The sequence below is a fragment of the Panthera uncia genome, chromosome B4, assembly GCF_023721935.1.
Source record: "Panthera uncia isolate 11264 chromosome B4, Puncia_PCG_1.0, whole genome shotgun sequence".
In the NCBI taxonomy this organism is placed as follows: domain Eukaryota; kingdom Metazoa; phylum Chordata; class Mammalia; order Carnivora; family Felidae; genus Panthera; species Panthera uncia.
This window is the reverse complement of record NC_064809.1, coordinates 75,539,956-75,554,129: the sequence shown is the minus strand read 5'-3', so window position 1 is coordinate 75,554,129 and position 14,174 is coordinate 75,539,956. Positions and strand designations below refer to the sequence as shown.

Sequence of the window (14,174 nt, the reverse complement as noted above, 5' to 3'; positions counted from 1 at the left end):
ATTAAGGATGACCCCAGCCTTTTCATTTTTGTTTTGTCTCTTTAGCCACGGTCAAGATATTTTCTCTTGTGGTCATTTTCTGTTCTCTCCTGAACAGTATTTTGACCATATGAGCATCCTCATCTTCCCCTAAAACTTTTAAGTTTGTTTTTAGGCGGGAAATTAAGTGGAAATTAATGAATGGAAATTCTGTTCCTCGTGGAAGGGAAAGAGAAAAAATTAGGATCAGCCCTTGCCCTGACCTCGGCTCATAGGTTCTACCACGTAGAAACACCCTTGCTTTCTCCAGCTGGGGGCCACGGTGCAGTAGTCCATCCCTAGACTGAAAGCTTATAAAGGACTGTGGATGGGTCAGTGCCAGATGTGAATTCCAAACTCTAAGGAAAGTTCTTAGAAATGATTAATTAGAACCATGTCTTTCTGCTGTTTGGTATTTAGGTCCCACGAATTATCCTATGGCTGATGGTGGAGTTGGCTATCATTGGCTCAGATATGCAAGAAGTTATTGGCTCAGCCATTGCCATCAATCTCCTGTCTGTAGGAAGGTGAGGGGGTTTTCCTCCAGAGAGTAATATTTTGCTAAATTTCAAAACAAATGTAAAAACCACCCAACTCATTTTCAGTTTTCAAGATTCAACTTGAGTATTATTTTTTCTGTGGAGCCTTTCTGGAGCCACCTTCTCTCCCAGCAGCCTGTAGGCTCTATATGTCCCATGTTCTCATGTTGGGTTATACATCCCACTATTGTATAGTATGTGACATTGTGTGTTACAATTATTTATCTGTATATCAGCTTATCCCACTAGACAGTGAGCTCCTAGAGGGGTAAGACCTATACTTTTCAGCTGTGTATCTGAAATGTCTGACTTAGTAGACCATCAGTGTTGGAATGAATGTAATTAATTCAGTTGGTGCTGTGATCCTAAACTACCCAAGGCCTGACCTCCCACCACTGTCGCCTCTCCCCCAAGCCCTTGCTTCTCCAAGTATTGTATATCTGGAGATCTGTTGGAGAGAAAGTGTTTCTCAATGTTTTCTTTCTTTCTTTTAATCTCCATTTCTTACCTCTGACCTAGGGTTCCTCTATGGGGTGGAGTTCTCATCACCATTGCAGATACCTTTGTATTTCTCTTTTTGGACAAGTACGGTAAGGAGAGTGGGAATGGAGGGGTCAAAGAATCTACTTTCCATCATGTAGCTGATGGAGAAGTCTGCCTTCTGTGAGCTCACTGCTGCATTTTCCCTTTTAGGCTTACGGAAGCTAGAAGCATTTTTTGGCTTTCTCATCACTATTATGGCCCTCACATTTGGATATGAGGCAAGTATTATAGGCTGTTCGTTAGCTTTTACAACAAAGGAAAGATTTTTTTGCCTTTTATTTACAATCATATAATGCTAGGATGGTTTAGTTGTATCCCATGCATTAACAAAAAGCCAATTCAGTCTAGGCCAGTCTTGAAGGAATAGGATCTGTAGCAAAGGCTAGTCTCCAGGAAGGCCTGCTGGCGCTCCTAGTTCAAAAGTGACTAGATTTTTTAGGACTTCCTAGACTAGACTCTCTGGTTCCAAGTTGGCCATCCCAACAATAGAGCATGCTGGGAGAGGGCTAGGGAGGAAGCAGGGTTATTCCTGGCTGTGAACTTGGAGGGGTTTTACTTATATTGGCTTATACCAACTGCAGCTCGAACTTTCTTTGTATTGCAACAGTTAATGAACTCTTAAGGGGTATAGCCGACGTTTCCTGCTTTGTGCCCCAACCCAGCTGCTCCTAGGAATCAGTACCGTTTTATGCAGTAATAGTACCTTTCTGTGTCCAATTGTTTTTTTTAAATATTTATTTATTTTGAGAGAGAGAGAGAAAGTGTCCGTGTACACGTGAGCAGGGGAGGGGCAGAAAGAGAGGGAGAGAGAGAATCCCAAGCAAGCTCCACCCACCCTGTCAGCCCAGAGCCCCACTTGGGGCTCGATCTCATGAACCTTAAGATCATGGCCTAAGCCGAAATCAAGAGTTGGATGTTTACCCAACTGAGCCACCTGGGCGCCCCTATGTTCAATTGTTATAAACTGATTTTTGCTTAATGGCCTCACTAAACTTGGAAAAGTGTATCTAATCTGTGAATAGATTATGCAATAGGTTAGTCTAAGGCTTCCAAGAGAAATGCGGAACCAGGAAAAAAGTATGTATGGGAAGTATTTATCAATGAGTCTCAGCATACGTTAGTGGCAAACATAAGTGATTTTTAGATAAACATAGGTGAATAGAGGCATGAGTGTGGGTAATCAAGAATTGACTATATTCTTGGGTCTGTCTCCTAGGAGTGATTGTGAAGCTGCTATCAGTGAGGCCCTTAGCAGCTGCTGACTGTTTCTTTAGAATATTAATTACATTCTCCACACATCTACTTTGTATATTTAAAATGTGATGTAAAGTGTCTGGGTACCCCAGTCCTGAATTCTCAGACCTCTGGCAGCAAGCCCCTCTTATGCTTCTTGGTTTCCTAATGGTTCTGTGTTCCTCATTATTCCAGGTAGTTGTTGAAGAAAGTATTATAAGGAACAATGGATGCTGAGTGTTTCCTAGTACTGTGTTATTCCCCCGGTCTCATATCCTAATAGTTGTTATGTTGGCATATAGTATGTTACAGTGAAACCCAGCCAGAGCCAGGTACTCAAGGGCATGTTCCTGCCATCCTGTCCAGGCTGTCACACCCCACAGATCGAGCAGGCTGTGGGCATCGTGGGAGCTGTCATCATGCCACACAATATGTACCTGCATTCTGCCTTAGTCAAGGTGAGCATGGCCCTTATCTCCATGCCCCCCAGGTAGTTGATGGTTCCTTCAGTTGCAAGGGACACACGCATAGTTTAAAACTGTTAGAGCCCTAAAGGAGAGAAGTATTTTTCCACAGTTGGGTGTTTATAAACTCCACACACTCAGACTGTTTTTATCACAAAGATGACCAGAAATAAGCGACCCCACGGAAAAACTGGGACTAAAGTTCTACCTAAAAGGTCCAAAAGTACACCAAGTCTCTTGTGTTTGAATCTCAAAAGTCTGAGTGACCGTGAGGAGATCAGAAGTAAAGTACCCAACAAAGCTTTTCTCAGTCAGTCTTCTACAGTAGTTCGCTGGGAGGTTTCAGAGACCTTTATAATTAAAGTTATTAGGACTGAAAATCAGGTTGTTTTTGTATGTCGGTGGTTCTTCTGGCCACAATAACTGAGAGCTCATAGTCATCATTTCCTGTTTGGGGCATGCCCAACATTGTCAAAGTGTCACGAAGTTCTTACTCACTTCATGAACTAGGATGTTAAAGTGAGTTTTCTCACATTTCATATGGTCAGTTGTTTTGCCCTCTGCATCTTTCCTCTGACTCCAAACTCATGCAATATTACGTACGAGGAGACTTGTTCTAACTAATTAACGACTACTGCTGTCCTCTCTCTAGTCCAGACAGGTAAACCGAGCCAATAAGCAGGAGGTACGAGAAGCTAATAAGTACTTTTTCATTGAATCCTGCATTGCTCTCTTTGTTTCCTTCATCATCAACGTCTTTGTCGTCTCCGTCTTTGCCGAAGCATTTTTTGAAAAAACCAACGACCAGGTGGTGAGTAAGCCAGGGTCGTGAATGGTAGTGAATGTGAGGATAAGTGAAGGAGTGGGGTAGGCAGAATGACAGTGACTTGAAGCTCAGGGGAAACAGATCTCCAACCTCAGGGCTGCCCCCTAATCACTGCAGTAGTTAGGGTCTGGAGTCTGGGGGCAGACTAAGCCTAGACCCATTTTTCCCATCTTTTGGCACAGAAGAGAGCTTGCCTCAGATTAAAGATTGCCTCATGTTGCTGTTAGTGGCTTCGTGTCAGTTTGGCTCTTTGTCATCCCCTTTTGTTTCCTGTTTATCAACTGCCAGCCTGCTTGCCAGTCCTGCCATTTGGTGATGAGGACAAGTGGGGAGGAGTCAACAAACAGAAAACAGAAACCGCCTAAGATACACTCTTTGGCATTTTTTTTTTCTCACTCTTTTGCATTTTGAATTCTCTGTCGTCTTGATTCCTGATTGCCTGTCTATAGGAACTCAGACTTCTGGCTCTGCTTTGACTCAGGAGTCCTCTCCTGTTTCTTAGGGGCCCTCTCCTCCTGTCATCGCTTAAAGTGAGCCAGCATTCACGTATTACCATGCACACTCTTCACTCGGTAAATATTTTTGATGGCATGGGGGTGTAGAAAGATTATGGAAGAAGACCACACGTGACATTGGTGCCAGTCTCTGCTCCCTTTACAACCTGTATCTGGTGTCTTACCTCCACCCTAGGTCTCATAGATGACTTGAGTATGACGTGTAGTTTGTGATTTGCTGGAGAGTTCTTCTGATCTGGTCCTTGCCTCAAAAATAAAAGTTGCTCCTAAACTGCTTGCATTCCAGGTTGCAGTCTGTAGAAATGCCAGCAGTCCGCACACTAGCCTCTTTCCTGACGATAACTCGACACTGGCTGTGGACATCTACAAAGGGGTAAACCTATTCAGATCTGTGATGATTGCTCCTGAATCAATATTCTTGGAATAGTATCTGGTCTTTTCTGTGGGTTCACTTCAGAACTGAATATATCTTCTCTGGAGTGCCATTTATTTCAGAGGTCTAGATGTCAGGCAAGCATTTTTGGATTACATGGGAGGGAATAGAGGATAAGCTGAAAGATAAAGATGAACAGTATCAGCCATTCCCAGAGTTATGCTGGTAGTATATTGTTTTATAGGATTTTTAAAAATTTCTTTTTAAAGTTTTTTATTTAGAGGCAGAGTGCGTGCGAGTGAGCAGGGGAGAGGCAGAGAGAGGGGGTTGGGGACAGAGGCTCTGCACTGATAGTGGCAAGCCTGACATGGGGCTCAAACTCACAAACCGCGAGATCATGAAGCTAAAGTTGGATGCCCAACCGACTGAACCACCCAGGCACCCCTTTTTATAGGATATTTATTGGGGGAGACTGAAGAAAGTGTTTCTGATGAAGTATTCTTTATTGGGACCTCTCAGTCCCTTTTATGTTGGTTACATTACGAACCTCCAAGAGTAGAACACATAGCTTATGTAGCACTTCCCAAATTTATTTGACCTTTTTCTTCACTCCTGTTGTTATCTTCTAGAATAGTGTGTTAAGTAATATAATTTGAGAAATGTGGTATAGACTTTTTTTTTTTTCTCACATATTTAAAATCTATGTTGAAGACAAAGCCTTTAAGAACTTGGAGAAGAGGTAGAGGAATGAAGGAATATCCAGGAAAATTTAGGTTGAGGGCCTCTGAAGTGAGGACAGGTCCTGAGTGTAGCTTCTGGGGTAGTTCCCAGCACAGCACTTGGTGTAGATTGGTACATAGGAAGGAAGAGGGAGAAATGCTGCAGAGGAATTCTGTTTTGGGTGTTGTCTAAGCAGATCATTGACACAAACATCTTTCTTCCCTGCTTCTCCCAGGGTGTTGTACTGGGATGTTACTTTGGGCCTGCTGCACTCTACATCTGGGCAGTGGGGATCCTGGCTGCAGGGCAGAGCTCTACCATGACAGGAACCTATTCTGGCCAGTTCGTCATGGAGGTATGTGCTGTTGTGACTGGTATACATTAGAGGAAGAAAACATTGTCCTTTTGTTACTTCTTCTTACTCCCATGTTTCTAAGGGCTTCCCAGACCTCTCTCTGTTTCCTATTCTAGACATTCATCCTGCTGTGTTTTCTTCCAGGGATTCCTGAACCTAAAGTGGTCACGCTTTGCCCGAGTGATTCTGACCCGCTCTATTGCCATCATCCCCACTCTGCTTGTTGCCATCTTCCAGGATGTAGAGCATCTAACAGGGATGAATGACTTCCTGAATGTTCTGCAGAGCTTACAGGTAAGGAAGGAGCTGAGGAAACTCCCATTCCATTTAATCAGGCAGCATTGTATATTGCTGTCCCTAGGTACTGAGTGTATAGGGCTGGGTGCTGGGGAAAATTGAGAGGAAGAAAGAGGCAGAGTCTTGGTCTGCAGTAAATGTATGGAATCCCGGTATCTAAAAACCTTTTAGGGATGCCTGGGTGGTTCATTCGGTTAAGCATCCAACTCTTGACTTGAACTCAGGTCATGATATCACCGTTCATGGACTTGAGCCCCTAGTCAAGCTCTATGCTGATAGCGCAGAGCCTGATTGGGATTCTCTGTCTCCCTCTCCCTCTGCGCCTCCCCCACTTGCTCTCAAAAATAAACAAACAAACAAACAAAAATAAATAAATGCATAAATGAAAGCTTTTAGGGTGCCTGGGTGGTACAGTCAGTGAAGCGTCAGACTCTTAACCTCAGCTCAGGTCACGATCTCACAATTCATGAGTTTGAGCCCTGCATCTGGCTCTGCACTGACAGTGCAGATCTTGCTTGAGATTCTGTCTCTTCTTCTCTCTGCCCCTCCCCCGTTTATATTCTCTCTCTCTCTCTCTCTCTCTCTCTCTCTCTCCTCTCTCTCTTTCTCTCTTTCTCTCTCAAATGAATTTTAAAACATTCTTTTAAATAAAATCTTTTGGACATGGTTTGGTTTTAAAAGCTTGTTGAATGGGAATTATCTGCTATAATTACGTACAGAGTATAAAATTATTGTTTCTTAATCCAAGCAAACATTAAATAATAAATAACATAGGACATTGCTAGGTCCTGTGGAGGTTAAGAAGACAAGGAAGATAACAAATGTTTTTAAGGACTCAAAGGATGATGATCGATGCTAAGTTAATGATGCCTCTATAGATTTCAACGTAATGCATGAGCATTTGGGATGACAGGAATAATTTCTCATGGGGCAGATGAAGCAGGGTGTGTGTTTCCCTCTTGCTAACAGTGCTGGGTAATATGAGTATCTCCAGTAGTCCTGTCTGATCTTTGTTCTTTCTTTTCCAGCTTCCCTTTGCTCTCATACCCATCCTCACATTTACGAGCTTGCGGCCAGTAATGAGTGACTTTGCCAATGGAATGTGAGTGTACTTCTCTCAGTTCCCCCAAAATATGTGGGGAAATGGTATCTGCATCCAACAGGCCAGTCAGAAAATGAGTCATATAGGGAACCACATGCTTTGAGAGGTGATTCCTAGAGGTGCCCCTCAATCTTTGGCTTAGAAAATGGAGACTCTGAATGTAGTAAAAGAAGGCAAGCAATTTTTCATTTTTGGGGAGAGAAAGGTCAGCTCTTAGGGTTTTATTCTTCAGCTGCAGCCACTGAAGCTGCCTTAATTTCATGTTAAATGATCTTAATGAGAAAGGCATAAACTAATACCTTTTATATGCATCTTTAAAGAGTGTGGGGCATTTGAAATTGTCTGTTGCACCTCTAGGAACTCTGGGCTTGTTGCATTTTTAGGGCTTGTTGCATTTTTAGGGACTTAAATATCAGGGATTATTTGATAGTATTTCCCCCACCTCTTTCTCCCTACTGGTGTCTATTTGGCTCATTTAATTGGGACATAATAAGACAATTTTCAGTTCATTTTGAAATGCCTCTTAACTCCTGTCCTGTCTGCCCCACAAGACCGAGTGTCCTTTTCTGCTTACAGATAGGTTGGACTATTCCACCAATGATTGCTGATTCTTTTACAGAGGCTGGAGGATTGCAGGCGGGATCTTGGTCCTTATCGTCTGTTCCATCAACATGTACTTTGTCATGGTTTATGTCCAGGAACTAGGGCATGTGGCATTGTATGTGGTAGCTGCTGTGGTCAGTGTGGCTTATCTGAGCTTTGTGTTATACTTGGTAAGTCCATTCAGGAGGGAGTAGGGGTATTTGTATCAGAGTTGGTATCAGCTCAGTTGGGGCTTACTGATACCAAAATGAAAGGACTCAAAAGAGCACATAGCCTTCTTATCTCCAGGTTACTGGAACAGTTTACATGAAATTGTTAATAACGTCAGCTGTGGTTAAACAATATTTTTAACCATAAAATTTAGACTCCTAAGAGCTGTCCTGTCACTTCTGCTGGTTTCCATTCTTAGTAATTCCTAATAAGAGAGTGTACTGTGTTTGAGGAATTAAAAGAAGAGCAGTATAGAAAGTAGAGGGCAGTACGAGATGGGGTTGGTGAGATGTCAGAGCTTTGGGGCGGGATACACGTGAGTTCACGGCCCTGCTCAGCTCTGCCATTTAATAACTGTCTCGTAAAGAAATAACAGTGATACTTGCTCATTGAATTACTCTAGAGTGATTTAAAAATGATGGTTATGAAATCGTAACTACATAGAAAATGAATACGGAGTAATGTGTTCCGAGATAATCAAGTTCCTTCTCAAAAGTCTAGGGTAGATTATGTGAACATGATGATAGTTATGTTCGGATGGTACCATCATGGGGGTGCCTGGGTGGCTCAATCTTAAGCGTCCAATTTCGGCTCAGGTCATGATCTCATGGTTCATGAGGTCAAGCCCTGAGTCGGGCTGTTTACTGTCAGCATAGAGCCTGGAGCCTGCTTCAGATTCTGTGTCCCTCTCTCTCTCTCTTCTCATCCCCCACTTGCATCCCCCCCCTCAAAAATAAATAAACATTAAAAAAAAGATGGTACCATCATAGATACATTCTTTTCTCTATTTCCCAAATGTTCTGTCACGTTACTTATAGTAATGGAAATAGTTCTAGCAACAAAAACAACAAATCCACCTCCCTGTTCCATACAGGTTTCTCTGAAAAATTCATGTTTGGAGGAATTTAGGGGCAGCAGAATTTATACCATATCTGCTGAGAGAATGGTTAAGGACAGAGGCTGGAAACCCGATCTTTTGAACATTTAACTAATCCCCATGCCAGTGTTTGCCACAGGTTAGGTACTAGATTGAGAAAAACGCTTTAGTGACTATTGAAAAATTATGTCCTGGATTGATACAGCTTTTCTTTTTTTTCTCCCCAGTAAACCTGGGGCACACTAGGATTATGCTGAGCCTATGTTCTAGGGATTTACTCTAAGGAAATCCAAGTAATTGAACGTGTCTTTGACAGGAAGTATTTTAAAAATTCACCGTAGAAGTTAAAGGAATCTTTCCTTCCTGCAAATTGTGTATGAAGGGTCCGAGTTGTCCTCAGTCACCCTGAGACTGTCGAGATTGTTGAAGACCCATTTTAAGGCTGAGGGCTGATTCCAGGGTGGGTTACTGCTGTGAAGCCCCCAAAGCATGACGTCGTAGAGCAGTTCAGGATACTATTCCATTTGTATTAGTTTGTCCTTCATTCCCTCCGCCTCCACCTTCATCATGAGGAATGGGTCTTCAGGGAACTCCCAGTCGGATGAAAGAAACAAACGACAAAAAGCGGTAGGAGCAGGGAGCTCAGTATTGAAAATAGTATGCAAGAAAACGTTGCCGAGGAAGGCAAACTCCAGGATGTTTTGAAGGGGGTGTGGGGTTGGGAGAATGACTTTGTGCAACCTTGGTGGTAGGAGATGAGCAAAGCTGGATATGCAAGGAAGAGAGCAGGTTTGTGTCTGAGCAGTGAGGCATGAGCAGTCATGGTGGGTAAGAGGGCTCTTCAGAGGGGCTGGTGAATGATGGCCATGCTTTATCTTTCAGGGTTGGCAATGTTTGATTGCACTGGGCATGTCCTTCCTGGACTGTGGGCACACGGTAAGCATCTCTAAAGTCCTGCTGACCGAAGAAGCCACCGGTGGCTATACTAAGTAAACACTGGATCAGTCTGTCTGTCCTCCACAGGTAGCCATCAGAGCCAGTGTGTTTCTATGGTTTACTGTGTGAACATAGACAAAAGTATGTGCTGTTGCACAGACTTCATTTAAGACTCAACTGTTTGTTGGGAAAGACTTTGTTTCAATATATGTTTGAAAGATGGAATTTTTTTTTCTTCCTGACCTCCTAACCTGGGAACTGGATTAGATAGGATCTTTGAAAAGCTGACATTTGCTGCTATCATTCCAACACTAAAATTTTAAGTAGCTGCCTAAGGGCCAGCTTGTTTTATCCTTTTGAGAGAGAATCCTGTAGGCATGATTCTTAACTAGGCTGTGTGTTTAAAAAAAAAAAAAAAAATTGGAAAATGTAATAAATTTTTCTTAATACAAATTATAGAACGGATATGCAGGTTTTGTTTATCAAAAGATTCTGGATTTTAAGAGGCTGAGAAATACTTTTCTTATCCATACCCTTTCAGTTACTTATTAAAAAAAAAAACAACTCACCTAAGGTGGTGTCATCCATATTAAATATAAAATTGTGAAACATCTCTACCTCTTTCAGGTTCAGGATTCTTTTAACTTCTTTCCACTTTAAATTTTTGGTGGAAGTTAAGAGGGATGAGAAAGCATAAATTTAGAAGGTGATAAATGAACAAATAGCAAAGCTGACATGCAGGTGGTGGTTATTAATCACCTTGGAACATCACTGAGCAGATTTTCCTCAGAGATGGAAAGCTTATCAGGAATTTCTTGGGAGTCCTGATTTCCATAAGTTTCATCTTAGTACCGAGCTTTCCCGTTGATACTTCCTCTTTGAGTGCATACAGTTGTAAAACCTTCACCTTCCTCATCCAGGAAGTTGGTTATAGAAAAAGATGGTAGCATTTATGAACTGACGTTCTCATGAGATTTTGGAATGGGGAGAAAAGACTTAAAGGAAAAGAAGAGCCATCTGTTTTATTCCTAAAAGCCATCTCCTACCAGAATTGTCACGTTTTTCCGAAGCATGCCCAAGACCACTTGCGAGGCAATCTCAGGAGCTGTGGACCTAACTGTTGCAAAGCTCTTTCTCTCTCCCTCAGCAAGTCAGTAGGTATCACTGTGGTTGCAGAGTTCTCTCAGCAAGGTTGCGCTGGGCTACCTCTCTTCAGCCATTCCCTCAGAGGGAAAAATTTTGAGACCAGATGGTGGAGCTTTGGAGTCAGAGGAAATGGGTCCCTTCAGCATGAAGCTGCTGCTCTTCAGCCACTTCTGATACTTTTACATGTGGAGCCTGAGATTGTGTGATTATACCAAATCAAATCACATTTGTCTGGTGGAGATAAATAATCAAGTCTTTTATAGCCATTGACTTGGTGAGAACAGTAACGGGAATGGCATTGAAGGACTTCTCGCTTTTTGGAGCTTTCCTTCTGGAGTCCTGGTTGATTGATATTATGTATTCATCTCAGCCCCTGAAAGCATTATTGCTCATATTTTGCACACAGTCAAAAGCACAGACTGGATGGATTGTTTTTCATAAGGCATTAAGGATAAAGTACTGTTTCACTGACTATACCTTCTCTTAGTCCCTCAAGTAATATCTGACAGGATCATGAAAGACAAATTTCCCCAACTGTTCCTCCTCACATCTTCCCCTCTCCCTATCGTCATGCCTGGTCATAAGGGCACTGTGTGAAGATGTTGGAGACTGACATCTTTATCTCTCATCTGGCTGTGCTAGGTGAAGGCAAAATTGACAAGAAAAATTCTTTGTAAAGACAGTACAGTGACACTTCCCTTTGCCCTGAGTCTGGTGGGCCCAGTCAGTCTCAGATTCACAATATGTATTTAGAAGTTCAAGTAAAGCTGCTTATTTTCTTTTTTAAAGTTTTATTTATGACTGACGATGATGGAAAATTTCTTCCCACTTAAGTGGCATTTTATAATACTATGTGTGGAGTGTTTTGCAGTGTTAAAAGCACTCCCAAACTATATTCCATTTGATCCTCTTAGAGAGAGAGTGTCCTTTAGCCAGTACTCTGGGTGCAATAAACAATGCTGATGAAGTCTTCCGGTGCCAGCATGTGCAGTGTGTGTGTGTGTGCGTGGAATGTTAAGGATATACAATTGTACCTTATGTAAATCCGTCCTTGTTCTCCAGAAATGTGACATGAAATAATTGTGCTGGTACAGCATCTTGGGAATTCATAGGGATGGGGACGAGCTGTAGTTTGGCTCCTGTGAGGTCCTGCTAGTCGTATTCCAAGTGGTGACAACTGAGCTGTTAGTGACCACTTAACAGTATGTAAACTTGGTTTGTAATTAAAAATTTTTTCTTTTTCCTGTTTGGTTTCCTGGGTATTTTTTTTCACCTGGAAAATATTTAACTTCTGAAATACTGAAACATCAGCCGCCACCTGGATTGACATATTAAGCCCACAGTGTTAGTGATTTTCTCTTGTGAAGGGATGGAGGTATAAATAGCTTTAGTCCCCAGAAGACTTGATGAACTGCAGACAGCAAACACGAATATCAATCTACCCACTTAGTCACATACTGTTTGTCTTGCTGTTGCTAAAGGTCACATCATTGCCTTATTTAAACTCGAAAAAAAATTATCAGCCTTTCTTTGCTCTAAGCTGAACATTTTTCTGTCCGTAGTCTTGTTTCACCGTTGGAATAGGCTTTTATATTCCATGTATGCTGCCCATAAAAAGTATAAGTGTTTGAAAAGAGAAACCAAAATTGTTTAGCTTAAAAATTGAAAGCATTTTGGTGGAACGGATATAAACGGAAACATTGGCGCCATTTAATGAAAACAAAGACGAAGCTCAGGCCTAATAAACTACTAGCCCTGTCACCATACAAATGACAGGAAAATCTAAGTGAACACTTGATTTATTCCAAGATTGTCACTTGAACTTCATTTTCCCTTTCTCTGTCATAAGCTTTTCTGCCTGTCTTATAGGAGCTGAATACTGTAACACCATAGAAGTAATCTGAGAATTCTGTTCTCCATGTTGTCCTTCCTTGTTTAGCTCTCCCTTCTTCTCTTGGGTTTACTTTCCAAACTAGAATAGGATGCAGTAGTTTGAAGATCCTGATTTGAGACATTTCTTTTAGCTCTGCCCTCTGGAATGCTTTCTACTCCTTTATTCGATAGGTAGGGCCAATGAATCTAAATGTGTCAGCTTCCCTTGGCACCTTAGCTTATGAAGGTTAAAAACGGCTGACACTGACCCCCATGTGCTCGTCCTGGTCTGAGCACTCCTAGGACCTCATTCAGTTGTTACAACAAGAGGATCGGCCTCTACGTCGATGAGGCAGCTGGAAGGCCAAAAAGTAAAGTTAACTTCCTCGAATCATATCAGTGGTAAATGAGCAGCTGGCATGTCAACTTGAATAGCTAAACCCCAGAGTCCACGTTGCCATTACCGAACCGTCCTGTGTAATACGTAGTACACTCTTCATGCCAGGTTAAGACGCCAAGCTTTGGTGTCTGGCATTACAGGAACACGTCAGAGCATCTCGCTTGATACTCTGATTAGTGAGAGATTTGTACTCTAGCCAACTGACAGACTTAATTTTGCTTGGCCTGTGTTAAATTTGGAACAACTTTGAATGCTTTTTGGTGGGCACAGAAGGCGGACAGGGCCCTCTCTGATCCTACCCCAGGAGTAGCTAAGAACTATGAAGCTTACTCATTTATTTGCATTACCTCTCTGCCCCTGTGACAGCAGTTAGCCTATTCCTGTGCCGTTCCGCGCCACTTCTCAGTGTCTCCCAACAATATGACAGGCTCCTCCAGTGAAGGAACCCTAACAAGTCCTCTAAGAGTCTGGGGATCACAGGACTAATAAGGCAACTCTTGCTTATTACATAATGAGGAAGCCCACCAGCTCAGCTCTCTTGGGAAAAGGCAGCAATGAATTTATAGTGTATCTGACAGTTGCTCTTGGTTACTAAAACCTGAAATGGAAGACCCTGAAATGAATAAGGAGGCTTGTCTGAAGAGCTGTTTCTCTGCCCTAAGGCCAGTGTTAGTAATTTCCTAGCTCACTATGCCTAGAATAATTTTATTTGGGGGTTCATTTGGTGTCCACAAGAAGCTTGTGAGGTATACAGGGCAATTTGTAATGTGTTAAAAAATTCTGTTTGTCGAGGTGCCTGGGTGGCTCAGTCAGTTAAGCATCCGACTCTTGATCTCAGCTCAGGTCATGATCTCACGGTTCGTGGGCTCGAGCCCTGCAACCGGTTCTATACTGAGAATGCAGAACCTGCTTGGGATTCTCTCTCTCTGCCTCTATAAATGAACAAACAAACAAACATTAAAAAATAAACATTAAAAAAATCATATTTGTTGAAGACTAACACAGCATATCAGCGTACTTGGCATTTTCAAATGTAGCATTTATTCCCATTTTACAAATAAGTAGGATAAGGCTCCAAAAAGGATACATGAACTTGCTCAAGGTCACAGGAAGCAGCAGAGTTGGAGCTTGAACTCGACTCTGGT

At 42.3% G+C, this 14,174-nt stretch overlaps 1 protein-coding gene across 4 annotated transcripts in view; it reads left to right on the top strand.

Annotated features, from left to right (window-relative positions):
- The window catches only part of SLC11A2 (solute carrier family 11 member 2), a 40,746-nt gene that overhangs the window by 19,752 nt on the left and 6,820 nt on the right, over positions 1 to 14,174 (top strand). For all 4 annotated transcript variants that reach the window (XM_049625443.1, XM_049625446.1, XM_049625445.1 and 1 more), the window contains 11 exons: positions 439 to 545; positions 1,077 to 1,147; positions 1,251 to 1,318; positions 2,636 to 2,791; positions 3,450 to 3,608; positions 4,425 to 4,511; positions 5,467 to 5,586; positions 5,731 to 5,880; positions 6,912 to 6,985; positions 7,605 to 7,758; positions 9,558 to 9,611. In XM_049625443.1, coding sequence (XP_049481400.1) covers positions 439 to 545; positions 1,077 to 1,147; positions 1,251 to 1,318; positions 2,636 to 2,791; positions 3,450 to 3,608; positions 4,425 to 4,511; positions 5,467 to 5,586; positions 5,731 to 5,880; positions 6,912 to 6,985; positions 7,605 to 7,758; positions 9,558 to 9,611 — 1,200 coding nt within the window. The remainder of the gene's footprint in view (positions 1 to 438; positions 546 to 1,076; positions 1,148 to 1,250; positions 1,319 to 2,635; positions 2,792 to 3,449; positions 3,609 to 4,424; positions 4,512 to 5,466; positions 5,587 to 5,730; positions 5,881 to 6,911; positions 6,986 to 7,604; positions 7,759 to 9,557; positions 9,612 to 14,174) is intronic.